Here is a 15,237-nt window from a genome sequence, read left to right on the forward strand (position 1 = left end):
CTCTCATTCCTCCCTTCTCCAAAACCGTTAGTATTTAACTCACTCTTCACTGAAACTGAAAAAAATCCAAGGTCTTAATATTGTTTTAGACAAACACTTAAGAATATGGACCTCATAATACTCTGTTACAAAGTACTTTACAGATCTGGAGTAACTCCATTAACCTTTATAATGTTACTCTGGATTTTATGGGTATAATTGAGAGTAGGATATGGCCTTATAAGCACAGGACTCAAGACTACCTGATTAAACTTGGAAAACATGGTATACGCTTGCAATATAATGGAGTAAAATAGTGGCTTTTAGGGTAGGTGGGTGACTTTAAAATCTCCATTTTGGTTCTATGAATACGTGTCTGGCTATACAACTGAGTAGCATTTGTTTTGCAGTTGACAAGGCAGCAGCTGGAAAATGTAAACTATAATAGAATGGTCTCTTACATTTGCGTGCGGACTAGTCACCCTCTGTGCACCATGTGTGGATTACAAATCCAAATATCATGAAATCTAATTTGAATATCGTTGTCCCCAATATTCCCTCTGATCTTTTCTATCCATGTGTGGAATAATTTTATGTTCACAGAGGCATGTGTAAATGCGCGCCACCAGTAGAAACCAAAGATCTAGTTGTGGGTGCTCTGCTAATCAGCTGGCCTGCAGTTGAATCTCTCCTGAGTAGCTGCACAAGTGCACAGATTACAGGGAACACTGGTTGTCATGTAACCATAAAGATTTATCCATGTGGGATCAGAAACCTTCTCACATTGTCCTAGATCATATGTTTTTGGTGTGGATTTGGTTGCAGAGAGTGTACTGTAAAATGCTATGGACATTCTCTTTTGTTCCTGATGGTTTTTCTCTTTTTCTTAGCCAATAAAAAGAAAGAGAAAGAACGTCCAGAAATTTCCCTCCCTTCAGATTTTGAGCACACAATTCATGTTGGATTTGATGCTGTTACAGGAGAATTCACAGTAAGTGATTCTGGGGAGGTACGAGGATTACCTAATTGTTTATCATTAGTGATGCTGGGACGTATTCAACTCATCCTATAGTAAGGCCAGAAGAGACCATTATGATAATTTACTCTGACCACCAGCATAGCATGGACCAGAGAACCCACCTAGTGTAATTCGTGTATAGAATACTGCTGTGGGAATTCTGTGCAGGTGCAGAATTCAGGTCCCTATGCAGATTTCTTTGCTTAATTGCAGAAAATGATGCCTTAAGAGCCATATGGAAGCCTTAAGAGCCATGTGTTCACATGGGTCCGGTGCCCAGAGCCGTGGGTTTTGGGATGCCCATGGGTGTAGTTTGGTGGAGACATTCCCCCATACATAGAGGCAAGGCATAGGGAGGCACATGGGGTCATATGCCTCTGACATCTTCTCCCGTTCTACATTTGTTGTGGGCACAGAGCTGCCCAGATAAAGGAGGATTCAGCTCCAACTGTTGACTCTGCAGCTGGATGCTACCTCCTGTGTCCTAATGTTGGTTGTGCTCCCCTTCTGTGTGCTGGGAGCCTTCCTGTTTTCTGTACAAGGGTGAGTGCCCATGATGGATCAGGAGGAGAGGCAGTGGGAAAGGAAGAGGAGGGTGGGATATGGCAAGGGGATGGGATGTGGGATTGAGGAAAAAGGAATGAGGTGATAGACTGTGGGATGGGGAAGGGAGAAGAGATGGGGAAGCCAGAGCCTGGTATACTGTATCCCCCGATGCAGCTGGGGGCTCCCCCATTAAGCAGACCTATCAAACCCCCACCCTGATGAAGTCCTCTCCCCTATATCTAGACCCAGACCCCATGGCTGAGCCTCTGCAACCTTCTCCTGGACTAAGGATGTTAAGGACTAGTTGACTAGTAAGGGGGGGAAGAAGGGTCACTTCAATGCAGCAAGCTGAGCCGGGGATCAGTTGTGTGGTGCACTTCTGCTTTGAAACCCCAAGGTGGTGTTTTAAAGGGTCAGCGCCGCACAGCTGATCCCAGGCTTGGGAGTCCCCAGCTGACCCTGGGTTCCGGGGAAATGCCAGGTGGAACCCGGCGTCAGTGGGGGAATCCCCCACTACCCCAGGCTCCATGAGGGCGCTGTGGCTTTGAAATGCAGCGGGGGCTCTTGTACATTTCAAAGGAGGAATGTGTAAGGGCCTATCGAGTAGTCAATGGAAATTCCATCAACTAGTCAATTAACTGCTGGTTAACGTCCTTAACCTGGGCCCCTTTGCAGTGTCCCATAGCCCTTCATCCAGAACCAACAACGAGCCCCTGTGTACCCAGGTCCATCACTGAGCTGTCTACACCGAGATTGCTCCACATAGAGCCCTTTCTAAGCCCCCACTCTATGCCCCTTCACTGTTGGACTCTGCTGAGCTGAGCCTGCTTGCCCGCACCTGGTGCAGAGGGGCACAGCCTTTATGGCCACCTCTGAGACTCTTCTGCGCTAACCGAGATGCAAGAGTTGTCACATCTGAATAGCACAGCAGTTCTCAGACTTCACTGTACCGCGATCCCCTTCTGAGAACAAAAATTACAACGTGATCTCCGGAGGTGGGACTGGTGCCTGAGTCTGCCAAGCCACACCACCCCAGGTTGGGAGGGCCCACGCTCAAGGGCTTCAGTCCTTAGCATTGGCCTGTAACCTGAGCCCTGTTGCCCAGGGTTGAAGTTGAAGCCTGAGACTTGCTGCCCATTGCTTTGCGGTGGGGCTTGGGCTTTGACTTTGGCCTCTGCCACAGCAAATCTAAGGCCAGATCTGGTGAACTCATTAAAATGGGGTCCTGGCTCCCCTTGGGGTCCTGACCCACAGTTTGGTGGATCTGCTATGAGTGGTTCTCAATCTACCCTTGAATGTAGACTAGCTGTTGAGGGCTAGGAGCCCTTTTTAGAGGCCAGCCTGTGAAGTTGCTAGCACACCGGTACTGACAAAAGCGGTCACCGAATTTGTTTCACTTGTGGCTAAAGCCATATTTCTGTCCTGAAATTCTGCTTTTAGTATGTGGGGGGGGGAACGCCATTAGATGTGAATTACTACACGGTCACAACCAGCACTGGGCCAAAATGTGATTTGGTGCCTATCCAAATACTATGTCACAAAAGCAATATGGAGGCCTAAATCAGGATGAGCCCTGATGTGCTGGGTGACTGTGCTGTAAAAGAGCTTACAATTCAAATTACCACTATCACCATCTTACAAGTGGATAGTCACATGACAGTACATTTCTTATGTTGCATGTGAGACTTTCCTGAACCACAACACCGGGTCTGCCTCTTCCTCTTTTGAACTTTGGGAGCTGGATTTGAATTGTGGTATTCAGAGCCCAGTACCTCTAGTGAAACTACATGAGCATGAGGATTTGCCTGCGTGGATCAGACTGTAGTATTAGGATGTAGATTTCAAACCTACGCTACTGGGCAGCGAGAAGGTGTTTAATTTCCAGTGAGCCTTCCCACAAACAATGAAAAATCTCAGAAGCAGAGTGGCTGAGCTAAATGCATACCATGCTTTAGACATCCTTAGGGTGAGTGTAACACTGTGCCTCCGACTGTGGTGTGACTGTGGTAACTGCTCGGAATGTGTCTCGCAGGGTATGCCAGAGCAGTGGGCTCGGTTGTTGCAGACCTCCAACATCACCAAATCAGAACAGAAGAAAAATCCCCAGGCCGTGCTTGATGTGCTGGAATTCTACAATTCCAAAAAGACCTCCAACAGTCAGAAGTACATGAGTTTCACAGGTTTGTGGTAAATCCCTGCTTCTGCATTACTGAGTGTGACCCTCTGAGAAAGTCCTTTGTGATTTTTTTTTTTCTTTTAAACATTAAAATAAACAAGCCAAAAATGCCCAGACACATTGAGCATTGTTTTTACAAAGGAAATGCAATTTTCTTCTGCTCTGCCAGCAGTCTCTTTCCTTTTAACATCCAGCTAGAATGTTTCCTCTCATCTCTTGGACAGATTGCTGCAGTTGTGAACAAGGAAGTCGATAAGCTGGGCAGATCCCAACACATGTAGTGTTTTAAGGGCTAAATTCAACACCTGGAAACCAGTAGGCAGATCATTTTGCTCAGGATTGTGTTTGTAGTCAGAGTGGGCAGCTAAATTGCACCAGCTTCAGTTTCTGGATGGATTTAAGAGGGATTCAGTGTGTATGTTATGATGAGGGCAGCCTAGGGCATAACTCCAGGAGATTGCACCTTCTTGTTCCCTTTGTATATTTCCTGGTTCCTTACCTTACAAGTGACAACCTGCTAGGGGAGCTTGCTAACCTGTGTCACACCTAATTCCCTCTAGAAACTTTTCTTGGCATGTAGGAAACTGGACAAGTTCCAAACCATACATCACGCCTGAGTTGCAACCCCAAAAAATCAGGAATCTTGAAAAATAGCTTTGTTCTCTTAAACTTAATTGGATTTGATACATTTCTGTGGCAGTGAGGTTGGAGCTGGGGAAGTCATGGTTCTGAGACTTCTTCTTCACAATTGGTCAAGGATGCAAGCAATGTCTTGAAATTTGTAATAGCTTCCCCTGCTGTCGTACCTCGGTGTTCTCGTACCTCGGTACCTTCAGTGGTCTGGACTGTCAGTGTCAGCGTCGTCTGGTCAGGGCTGTCCTGGCGCGCTCCTGACAGGACCTCTACTCCGTTGATAAACTTTCGGCTGCGTGCGTAACAATCGGTACTCCCTTTATCTAGAGTGTTAGACCCCGTGCACTTGGGTCAACACGAGATCTCTGAGAGGCCCCGGAAACGACAGATGCAGGCAAGGTTTGAAATCAATCGAGCAGGTTTATTGTCAAATGCGAAGCTCTACCAGTTGGTAACAGAGATCAGTACAATGTTACACCACTGGGCACTATGGCCCGCTTTGACAAGGTACCAACACCGGGCAGGCCTATTGCCATATAACAGATATTAACAGCAGTTAGTCAAAGTTAAGCTACTGTGCACTCTGTAAGTTTAGGCAATGACACCTGCCGTTCAGGCGCCTAGTGCGCCCCCCCCAAGGTCGGCCGGAGAGCACCCTCTGCGGTGTCCTTTTATAGACAGGTACAAACAACTTACATCATTTCTTTACGTACCAGGTTACCACCCTCTGTTGCCTAGTTACCACCCCTCACCTTACGGAAGGGGGGCTTACTTACTATCCTTCATGCTGTCAATTCCGACCTGGTCCTGAACCTAGGTCGGTATGTGCATTAGTTTTTAGGGAGTTTTTGTAACAAGACATTTCTTAAGATGTTCCAATACTCCCCTTTGGCTTACAGTCTGTACCCAGTGCCTCCCTGTGTCCTTCCATGCTCAACCTAACTTACACAATTATCAATAGGGCCTCTTTCTTGGCTCCTGTTACTGAACCAAAGTCTTGCTCACTAGATTGCAGGCCTGTTGCTGTTTTCATGTTACAGGCTTCTATTTAGGCCTGCTGACTCCATGTTACTGACCCTCAACTTACTACACCCTGCTAGTGTTTGTGTGCTCTATGCTTCGTTTCTTGAGTGCTACTGCACAGACTCTTATTCATTGTCACTTTTCAGCCTTCTGGAAAAGCCTGCAGAGAGGATCAGAACCTGTTATTGCGGCTGGCTAATGGAGTTACTCCTTTAACTCATTCAGCAGAGGGCAGAGGCTTTTGGAGCCAAAGGTCACAGGGCTTGTTTCCTACCAAACACTCCAGGTAGTGGCTCAGCATCTGAGATGGCTGCATTCCAGTGCTGGGTGAAATGATGTGCATATCTTGGAAAGCATTTTGGGACACTTGAGAACAAAAGGAGTCACATTTGGGAGTGGGACAAATCCATGGAATATCTACAGATGGAACCATACTTTAAGCCTGCCCCTTTTATTTAAAGTGCTGAATCTGCTAACCCTGCATTCTTTAGAGACTAAAGACAGATGAAAAACACCTTTTGGGTTTTCCATTGTATTAATGGGTCTTAATGTGGTGTCTGGACTGGGACCCAGGAGAACAGGGTTGAATCCTTGGTGCTATGCCCTGTGTGACACAGGGCAAGTCACGTAAACCCCTTAATCGCTCTGTGCCATGATTCCACGTCTGTGAAACAGGGACAGTTCTTCCTTTCTCCTGCCCTCTGTTTAGCTTGAAAGTTCTTAGGAGAAGTGACTCTCACAATGGGTTTGTGCAGTGCCTAGCGCACTTGGAAAGCAATACAAGCAATGTAAAATACTTCCTGTTGCATCTGTTCTGTTTTGTTTTCAGACAAATCCGCAGAGGAGTACAGTTCATCAAACGCACTGGTGAGCTTTTTGTTCATTTTTTAAATAACGTTTGTTATATTTTAAGTTTGAAAATGTGCATGCAATAAAACTATAGCCGTCAATATACTTTTATATTTAATGTCAATGTTTTCTTTCATTTCTAGGCTACCCAAAATGTGGCTAAGCAGTATTAATTGTTGTCTTAACTTTTAAAAATCATGTCTGTCCTTCTGGCCTACCAGTATTTCTTTTCCTTCTCCTGTAAGCTTTCTGATATTGAGTTTACTGCTTTATATTTCAAGTGATATTTTATTAGCAAATGTTGCTGAGTTCATAGAAAAAGATCTATTTCTGGACTCTATTAATGATCAGCCATTTCCCCATGCAAGGTAATTTAGAAAATGAAAGCCAGCCTGCTTTTTATCAGCTACTGATACATGTTTATGATCTGACCAAATGTAATTATTAGCATGCAATGTCTGATTAGTTGAACCACTGTTGATGACTGACTAAATTAATCTTGGCAAATAAAATGAAAGGTCTTTTCTCCTCTTGATCTGTACTCTAACCATTACAGAACCCATTCAACACCTCCTTTTGCTTAGCAGATCCAATTGAAAAGTCTTGTGTTTTTTCTATGGCACTGTGTGTATTTTAAGTAAGCAAACACACTTGGGCGGGGAAGTTTTTTTGGGGCGGGAGGGGTGCACGGAAGCGGGAAGCAAAACAAGCAAACAAAAACCCAGAAATAAAACCCTTATTGATGTGGCCCCTGGCTGAAAAAGCAGAAAGACATTTCCCACATTCTCCTCACACACCAGAGCGTAGGGGAATCTGAGATAGTAGTTTTTGTGCACCCCCAGGCTCTGGGGTGGAGCCAAAAATGAGGGGTTCAGTGTGTGAGAAGGGGCTTCTGGGAAGTGGGCTTAGAGTATGGGGTCTTGGTTGGAGAGAGGGAGGGTCTGGGAGTGGGCTGGGGATAGGTGTGTCTTGGAGGGTGTACGGTGCAGGAGCAGGCTAGGGATGGGGTATCTGGGCAGGAGGGGAGGGCGCAGGAGCGGCGTGGGGGTGCAGTGTCTGGGGGATAGAGGGTGCTTATCTGGTGCAGCTCTCCAGAGAGACACTTGGCTCAGTGTCCCCTGCTGCTCCCAGGCACCACTCCCTGCTGCTCCTATTGGCCATGATTACAGCCAATCGGGAGTGGCAAGGGAAAAGCTCCAGGCAGCACTTTGCTACACTGCTGTTTTCCCTCGGTTGTCTGTGCTGCCGCTTCTTCTTCCTATTGGATCCGGCCTTGGATTGTCTGACCATCCCACAAGGCTCAGGGCTACCCTCCTGCTTCTTTCCCTCCCTTACCCCTTCCCCACAGCAGGGAGCCGGTGTTCGTGCTCCAACCCCATGGGAAGTGGGGTATGAGGGGCCTGCAGGTCTGGAGTACCGGTGCCTACTTCCCAATGCTGGGGGAGGGGAGGGGAGCGGAGCCCTAAGCTTCAGGGGCTGGATACAGGCTAGGAATATAAAATCCCATTTTATTAGCTAATGGGGTAAACCTGTTTAATCGGTTAACTGATTAAACAGGGGTGGGCTGGGGTGGGGGGCTGCTCTAGCCACCACCAATTAATTGTAACCATTAAAGGTGATGCTTATGGATTAACCGTTCATAGGCCCTGATTCTCTTGAGGTGCTCAGCATCCTTATTTTACTAACTGTTTTAGTCAGAAGCTCTTCAGGAAACGTTCAGTGCTTTGCAGAACTAGGTCCTTACATTTTGGTAAAGGTAGTTCACCTCAATATTTGACTGCATGAGGGAGGCTGGAAACTTAAGGTCAATTAAACTTACTGACTTTTTCCAATTTAACTTTGATTTAATATTGTCATGTTACTGTCTCTGTCAGTTCTAAAAATGAATCCCAAGCGAATTGTTGTGGTTGGTCAGGGTAACATACACTTTGATATAGTCACTATTTTTAAGTGATACTCTGAGATTATCTATCTATCTATCTATCTATCTATCTATCTATCTATCTATCTATCTATCTATCTATCTATCTATCTATCTATCTATCTAATCTCAAAATAACAAATACAAGTAGTTTCAGGTTATACTCTTCCCATTTAATGAATTGCCCTTGTGGTTTACAATCGTATTTAAAAAAAATATTTGTACCACACGAACGTGTACAGTCAATTTCACAGTTATCTTGTACAGGCAGTCCCCGGGTTACGTACAAGATAGGAACTGTAGGTTTGTTCTTAAGTTGAATCTGTATGTAAGTCGGAACTGGCGTCCAGATTCAGCCACTGCTGAAACTGACCGCCAGTTCTGACTTACATACAGATTCAACTTAAGAACCCCAAGCGTCCCCAAGTCAGCTGCTGCTGAAACTGATCAGGGGCTGATTCCAGGAAGCCTGGGGCAGAGCAACTCTGCCTCGGGCTTCCTGTAGTCAGCGCTGGTCAGTTTCAGCAGCGGCTGACTTGGGGACGCCTGGGGCAGAGCAGCTGGGGTGCTGCTGGGTTGCTCCAGTAGCACCGCTCCTCGGCGCTACTGGACCAACCCAGCAGCACCCCAGCTGCTCTGCCCCAGGCATCCTGATTCAGCCGCTGCTGAAACTGACCAGCAGCAGCTGAATCAGGATGCCTGGGGCAGAGTAGCTGGGGTGCTGCTGGGTTGGTCCAGTAGTGCCAAGGAGCGGTGCTGCGGGACCAACCGGCAGCGCCCCAGCTGCTCTGCCCCAAGGTCCACAACAAAAGCCTGGTCTGCTGAGGGGGGGGGGCACACTAGCTGCGCCCTCTCTCCCCCCAGCAGACCAGGGACACGGGGAGCAAAGCCGCAGCGGCAGCGGGGTGCCGCGCCTCTGAGGCTTTGCTCTGGCAAAGCCTCAGAAGCGTGGGACCCCGCCGCCGCTGCGGCTTCGCTCCCGGTGCCTCTGGTCTGCTGGAGACGGTCTCCAACACACCAGGGGCACCGGGAGCAGCTTTTCTCGCCCCGGAGGTCGAGGTGGCGGATCGCTGCCTGCGAGCTCCGGGGCGAGAGAGCCCCGTTCGTAAGTGCGGATCCGACATAAGTCGGATCCGCGTAAGTCGGGGACTGCCTGTATTTTCAGTGTGCTGAGATACACAAAGGAAACTGGGGAGGAGGGGGGAAGAGAATATTTATTTTTACCAGTCTTCATTATAGTCAGTGTAGGGTGTTACTTCCATTGATAGTAAGTTTAAAAAAAAATTCTGGCAGAAGTTTGTTGCCTGTGTCCCTTATGTAGCAAGTGTATTTGTCAGTTACTAATATATAGAATATCAAGTCTAAATCCGATCTGAAAAGACTATGAATTCATATAGACACTGTATCCTGTTTGTCAGGGATGGGCAATAATTTTAGACAGGGGGCCACTTCAGAAATTTTTGAAGTGGCCCGGGGCAGGGCTCAGGTAGAGGGGGCAGAGCCAGGACACTTCTGTGCTTCCCCAACCACAGATTCTGATTGGTCTGGGGGTGGGGGAGCATGTAAACTCTCCCCTACCCCCCCCCCCCCGGGCAGCACCCTCTAGGTACCCTGCCCCTGGTAGTGGGAGGAGATTTTGTGTGCTGCCCCCAGGTCAATCAGGGAGGGGGAGTAAGTGAAGTCTCTCGCTCTCTACCCCCGCCTTGCAAGGGAGCGCGGTGCTCTGAGTCAACCGCCAGCTGAGCAGTGCTTGCAGGGCTAGAGGAGACTTTCACATGCTCCCCCCACCTCCAAGCCCTGATTGGCCTGGGGGCAAGGAGAGCATGCAAAGTCTCCTCTCACCCTGCTTAGAAGCGCTGCACCCCTGGAGGAGACTTTGTGTGCTCCTGCCACCCCCAGGCTAGTCAGGGTTAGGGGCGGGGGGAGTGTGCAGAGTCTCCTCCTGCCCTGCCAGGAGTGCACAGCGCTTCTAAGCGCCGTGTACTCCTGGCAGGGCAGGGGCAGGGTGGGAGGAGACTGTGTGCGCTCTCTCCTCCCCCCCTCCCCCACTCCCACACCCTGATTGGCCTGGGAGCGGGGAGAGTGGCGGGCCAGACCAACTTGCTTGGCGGGCCAAATCCTTTTGCCCACCCCTGCTGGATGTAGTACTGAAGTAAGACCTTTCAGTATTGGGCCTGATCTAGAACACTAAACCTGCTTTCACCATTATCCTTTAACTTTGGGAAAGTATGTGGCTCTGGATTCAAACTTCATGGCTTGGGCCCAGTCCTGGTCATAATCTGGAAAGAGGTGGTATACAGACCTTTCATAGTGTCAGTGCGGGGGCAGTGACTGACTGCTGGGGAACATAGTATCCCTGTTAGGATTTAGAGGTGCTAAGGTCACAGAGAGATCCGCCATCCGTTCAGGTGAGAACAAACCAGGCTTATTTTTCCCCAAGCGAGACAATAATAAACACTGAGCGAAGGAAGTTAATTTGCAAGCAGAACCATGTTTTTTTTTTATTACTGTGGTTATTAAAATCAGTGCAGTGCTTCTGCCAACACTTTGTTTTGTTGGCACAGCAACACACTTTAGCTGTGTGAACAATCTGCCCTTGATCTATTCCCGTCACTTAGTGTTGTCCCAGAGAGAGACTGTACTGGAAAAGCAGGTTTTTGAGGGTTTTGGTTTTTAGGATACCAGTCGCAAGTCCGGTCACTATTTTTAACAACCACTTTAGGAAAGAAGTAGCAAGCCTGTCTGTTTATTTGCCAGGCTGGAGGGAAAACTCTCACAGTCCTTAGATTTGAAGCGTGCCTTCCCTTCCCTACAAAGCAAATCTGACAATTGAAAACCTCCTTCACCTGTAGCTGGGTGGCAGGATGTCTCAGGAGAATAGAAAATGATGGAGGCTTTTATTTTCTAAGAGCCCTATTCAGTTCTGTCACAGATGAGTGCTACTTGATAACACTTGGTTCAATTCCCAGTAGGACAGATGGCCTCTCACAAAAAGTACTATCAGTGCTCCATTGTTAGTAGCTTTCTCCAGAGCAGCCAAAGATGATGGTGTGTAGAGATTGAACTCTCAAGACCAGACTGGTAGAAGGCATGTGGCACAGGGCTCTCTACCTGCTGGGTGTCTCTTAGTAATCACCACTGAGTGAAGTACTGTGCTTTGTATGCAACCCACGCCTCCTGATCAGGAATAAGTGGGGGAGGGCATTCAACACTCTCACATGTGCCAAAACCCTCCTCCTGCCTGGCCATCTTCACTAGTGACAAGTGTCTGATAATTCTGCCCACACCTCCACAGTTGTTAAAACCCTTCTACTTTCCCTAGTGGCAGGTAACCAGCTTGCCTAGCTGTCAGTCCTGCCTGGATAGGTTGTGGATGTTTGCCATGATTTACTTTGCATAGGACTTCCAAGAATCTAAGGGAGGCCCTGTACACATTTTAAAAATGGCAGACACCCGCAACTGACCCTTCCAAGCCACCTGCACGCGTGTGTGTGTGAGACGCTTACACCACCACTGCCACCCACACTGCTGAACCCATTCTGGCAATTAAATAGAGATGTTCCATCCCTAGGGCTCTGGCTGATACCCCTTCTGAACACCGACCATCTTCTGGAGAGAGAAACTGCTAGTCCTGTAGTTAGCTGGATTTTCCTCCCTGGGGCACTTCAGATCTAGCAGTTTGATTATTTTTGTTTAACAATTTTTTCTTTACTTTGTTTTGCACAGAAAAAGAGTAACACTGGCGTTTAGAATTCAGGATGAAAATGCTCATGAAGGTGGATGGAAGCCTTTTGGCAGGGCAGGGAACCTCTATTCCATAATGCAGTTTTGCAATGCAAGGCACCACCACTCCTTGCTTTGATATGGGAACTTTTAAAGTCAGATTTCCACCCTGCAGGAGTTGTATACAATATGGGAGCTGGATATGCTGCTCTTGAGTCCAGTCCTAAATTTGGAGGTCTCTTTCCTAAATTGCAAAGTACTGTGCGCTTGATCAGATTGAAAACATGAGTCCACCACTCCTGAACTATGCAGTTTGGATCTACATTCATGGTTTATTTTGTTGGACATATCTCTAGCCCTGACTGAATTTTATCTTGTGAAACTTAGTTTTGGTAATTACAAAGGTACAGTGAGAGAGAGTCCCTGCCTGGAGCATCTAGCGTCTATTTAGATGAAAGATTATTATTATTGGTGTGCATTGATAAACCTGTTGGAATTGCAAGCTATCACTTTCAGTGGTATGGGGGCAGTGTTCCCTGTAAGCCGTAAATGTGTGGCGCCACTCAGGAGAGATTCAGATGCTGCCGAGTTGATTAGCAGAGTGTCTGCAGCTAAGTTTGTGTTTCTCTTGCACATTCATGCATGCCTTGGTGTACAGACATTTTATTCTGCACACCGATGGAAAAAATCCACATATGGATAGAAAACATTAACAGGAACATTGTGCAGGGCATTTCCTGGCCCTGATTGTAGGCTAGCAGAGTCTGTAGACAAGCATACAGTCTGTCGTCAGTCTGCAGAGAACAATCCTAGAACAAGGTGAGGTGAGTGTTGCTTCCGTGTCTTATGGAGCAGCCTATTTTGTCTTGTCTCTCTCTGCTGAGGGCTGGCCCTACCATGAGGCAAACTGAGGCGGCCACCTCAGGTGCCAGACTGTGGGGGGGACCACTAGGACCCAGAGTGTAGAAAATTGTGTCTGGAGTTGGTGCATATGTATTCTCTCTGCTCTAGATGCACAGAGATGGTGGAGTGCCATCAGAGGGGTAGAACAGGAAGAGGGCAGAATTGAGACCTTTCAAAGTATTGGCCCAAGAGAGGGGGCATGGGGACATCGTTTGAGCTCCCCGCCTCATAGAATACTAGGACTGGAAGGGACCTCGAGAGGTCATCGAGTCCAGTCCCCTGACCTCATGGCAGGACCAAATACTGTCTAGACCATCCCTGATAGACATTTATCTAACCTACTCTTAAATATCTCCACAGATGGAGATTCCACAACCTTCCTGGGCAATTTATTCCAGTGTTTAACTACCCTGACAGTTAGGAACTTTTTCCTAATGTCCAACCTAAACCTCTCTTGCTGCAGTTTAAGCCCATTGCTTCTTGTTCTATCCCCAGAGGCCAAGATGAACAAGTTTTCTCCCTCCTTCTTATGACACCCTTTTAGATACCTGAAAACTGCTATCATGTCCCCCCTCAGTCTTCTCTTTTCTAAACTAAACAAACCCAATTCCTTCAGTCTTCCCTCATAGGTCATGTTCTCTAGACTTTTAATCATTCTTCTTGCTCTTCTCTGGACCCTCTCCAATTTCTCCACATCTTTCTTGAAATGCGGTGCCCAGAACTGAACACAACTGAACTCAGGTGCCAAAATGTTGTGGGCTGGCCCTGTCTCTGCTTTTGATTATTGTGAGTTATCATTTGGGATTTTAAGAATAAAAAGTAGTTACGCTGCAGCCTTCCACAAAGACAAACATAAAATGTTCTGACTTCCATTTGCCATTAACGGAACAATTATCCCATTGTGAAGAGAAGGAATCGAGGCACAGATTTCTGTAAAGTGGACACAAGCTGTTTGTGCTTCTAAAGATCAGTCTCTTCTTAAAGCCATGTGCAATTGCAGTTCCATTTTCTCAGTCTTTCTGGTTTAATATAATGAAAAAAATTATGTTGCAAGGTATAGTTTTGTCTTAGTGTTATTCACCAATCTGACCATGTTCCTTCATTGCCTTCAATGATGCTTCATATTCCTGCAGACCTGAGCAACTAGTCAAGGTCTGGGGCACTGGGGCTTTTCCAGTTGGGAGTAAACATCAATTTTAGAGTGTGGCATTTTTGTTGATGCTTATTGTTGATATACAAGGAATGTAGGAGTCCTGTTTCCCTGCAAAAGAGCCTCACCGGGTACAACGGCTGCCACTCTTTCCAGACAGTACCCCAAATCTCGCTAAGCTTTTTTCAGGCCATTGCCAGTTGCTTGCTCAGTGTCTCTCCCATGCCTCTTTATCAACACCTCCAGCCAAACCATGCCCAGTGGAACGCTCTGCCGGCAAGATGCTAATTTCTGGGCAGGCCTTTCCCTTAGGTGAGGGCTTGTGATAAAAGTATTTGAAATGGAACAGACCTGCCAGCATGTTTCAGAATCAGAGGCTTACTCAGTAATTTGTGATGGATGCAAGGCTATTTGTATAGCCAACCCGAAATATCTGACACTGATGCATTGCTGCATGACATGTGTCAAATTGCACCCGGATTCCCACACCTCCAGTGTCTATCACCATCCAACAGCAAGCATGCAAGAGTCCAAGAAACCTAGTTCCTTGATTTTTAGGGCCTGATCCTGCAGACACCCATGAACTCATGTGAAGAGTTCCATCCAAACTGTCACTTTTATAGCATAGTCCAAGTGAACTGACCATGATTTATTGTCAAACTCATTGGATAATAATTCCCATAGTGATGTGAAGGGCTTAAATGCTAGAAGTGTAATTCCATTTCTGTGAAAAGTGATTTAAAAAGAGAGAGAGAGGATTCTGGGACTCCAAATGGCATCTTTTGTCTTTTCACCAAAATGCAGAATGTGAAAGCTGTATCTGAGACACCAGCAGTCCCGCCAGTTTCAGAAGATGAAGATGATGAGGATGATGCTGCTCCACCTCCAGTGATAGCACCGCGACCTGAGCACACAAAATCAGTAAGTCAGCTAGAAATCTTTCTTCCCTTCCTACTGACTTTACCGCTTCAGGCCAGACAGCACCTTGGGTCAGCTCTGGGCAAGGGATGGTGCACACCCTGTTGCACTGCCCCAGGAATGCACTTGAGAACCAGTTGTGTGCCAGAGTCACAGTGTGTCCAAACTCACGCTAGCTCAGATTGAGCTGGCATGCTAAAAAGCAATATGGTTGGGCCGCAGGAGGCGAGGGGCTAGCCACCCCGGGGACATGCTGTGGTCTCAGGTGGGTACGCACTTGGAGTGTCTGCCTCTCCCATTGCACTTGCCTCTGTGGCCAAGCTGCTATTTTTAGCATTTTAGCTCTGGGGAAGGAGTAAAATGCTTCATGCCTTTTCCTAGAGCAGCTTAATACCTCC

The 15,237-nt window shown here is 47.2% G+C and overlaps 1 protein-coding gene across 3 annotated transcripts in view; it reads left to right on the forward strand.

Moving 5' to 3' along the window:
• Positions 1 to 15,237, forward strand: part of PAK1 (p21 (RAC1) activated kinase 1) — a 128,183-nt gene that overhangs the window by 69,180 nt on the left and 43,766 nt on the right. For all 3 annotated transcript variants that reach the window (XM_006131928.4, XM_006131927.3, XM_006131926.3), the window contains 4 exons: positions 870 to 970; positions 3,576 to 3,723; positions 6,205 to 6,242; positions 14,726 to 14,842. In XM_006131928.4, the coding sequence (XP_006131990.1) occupies positions 870 to 970; positions 3,576 to 3,723; positions 6,205 to 6,242; positions 14,726 to 14,842 (404 nt within the window). The remainder of the gene's footprint in view (positions 1 to 869; positions 971 to 3,575; positions 3,724 to 6,204; positions 6,243 to 14,725; positions 14,843 to 15,237) is intronic.

This window comes from Pelodiscus sinensis, chromosome 1, assembly GCF_049634645.1.
Source record: "Pelodiscus sinensis isolate JC-2024 chromosome 1, ASM4963464v1, whole genome shotgun sequence".
In the NCBI taxonomy this organism is placed as follows: domain Eukaryota; kingdom Metazoa; phylum Chordata; order Testudines; family Trionychidae; genus Pelodiscus; species Pelodiscus sinensis.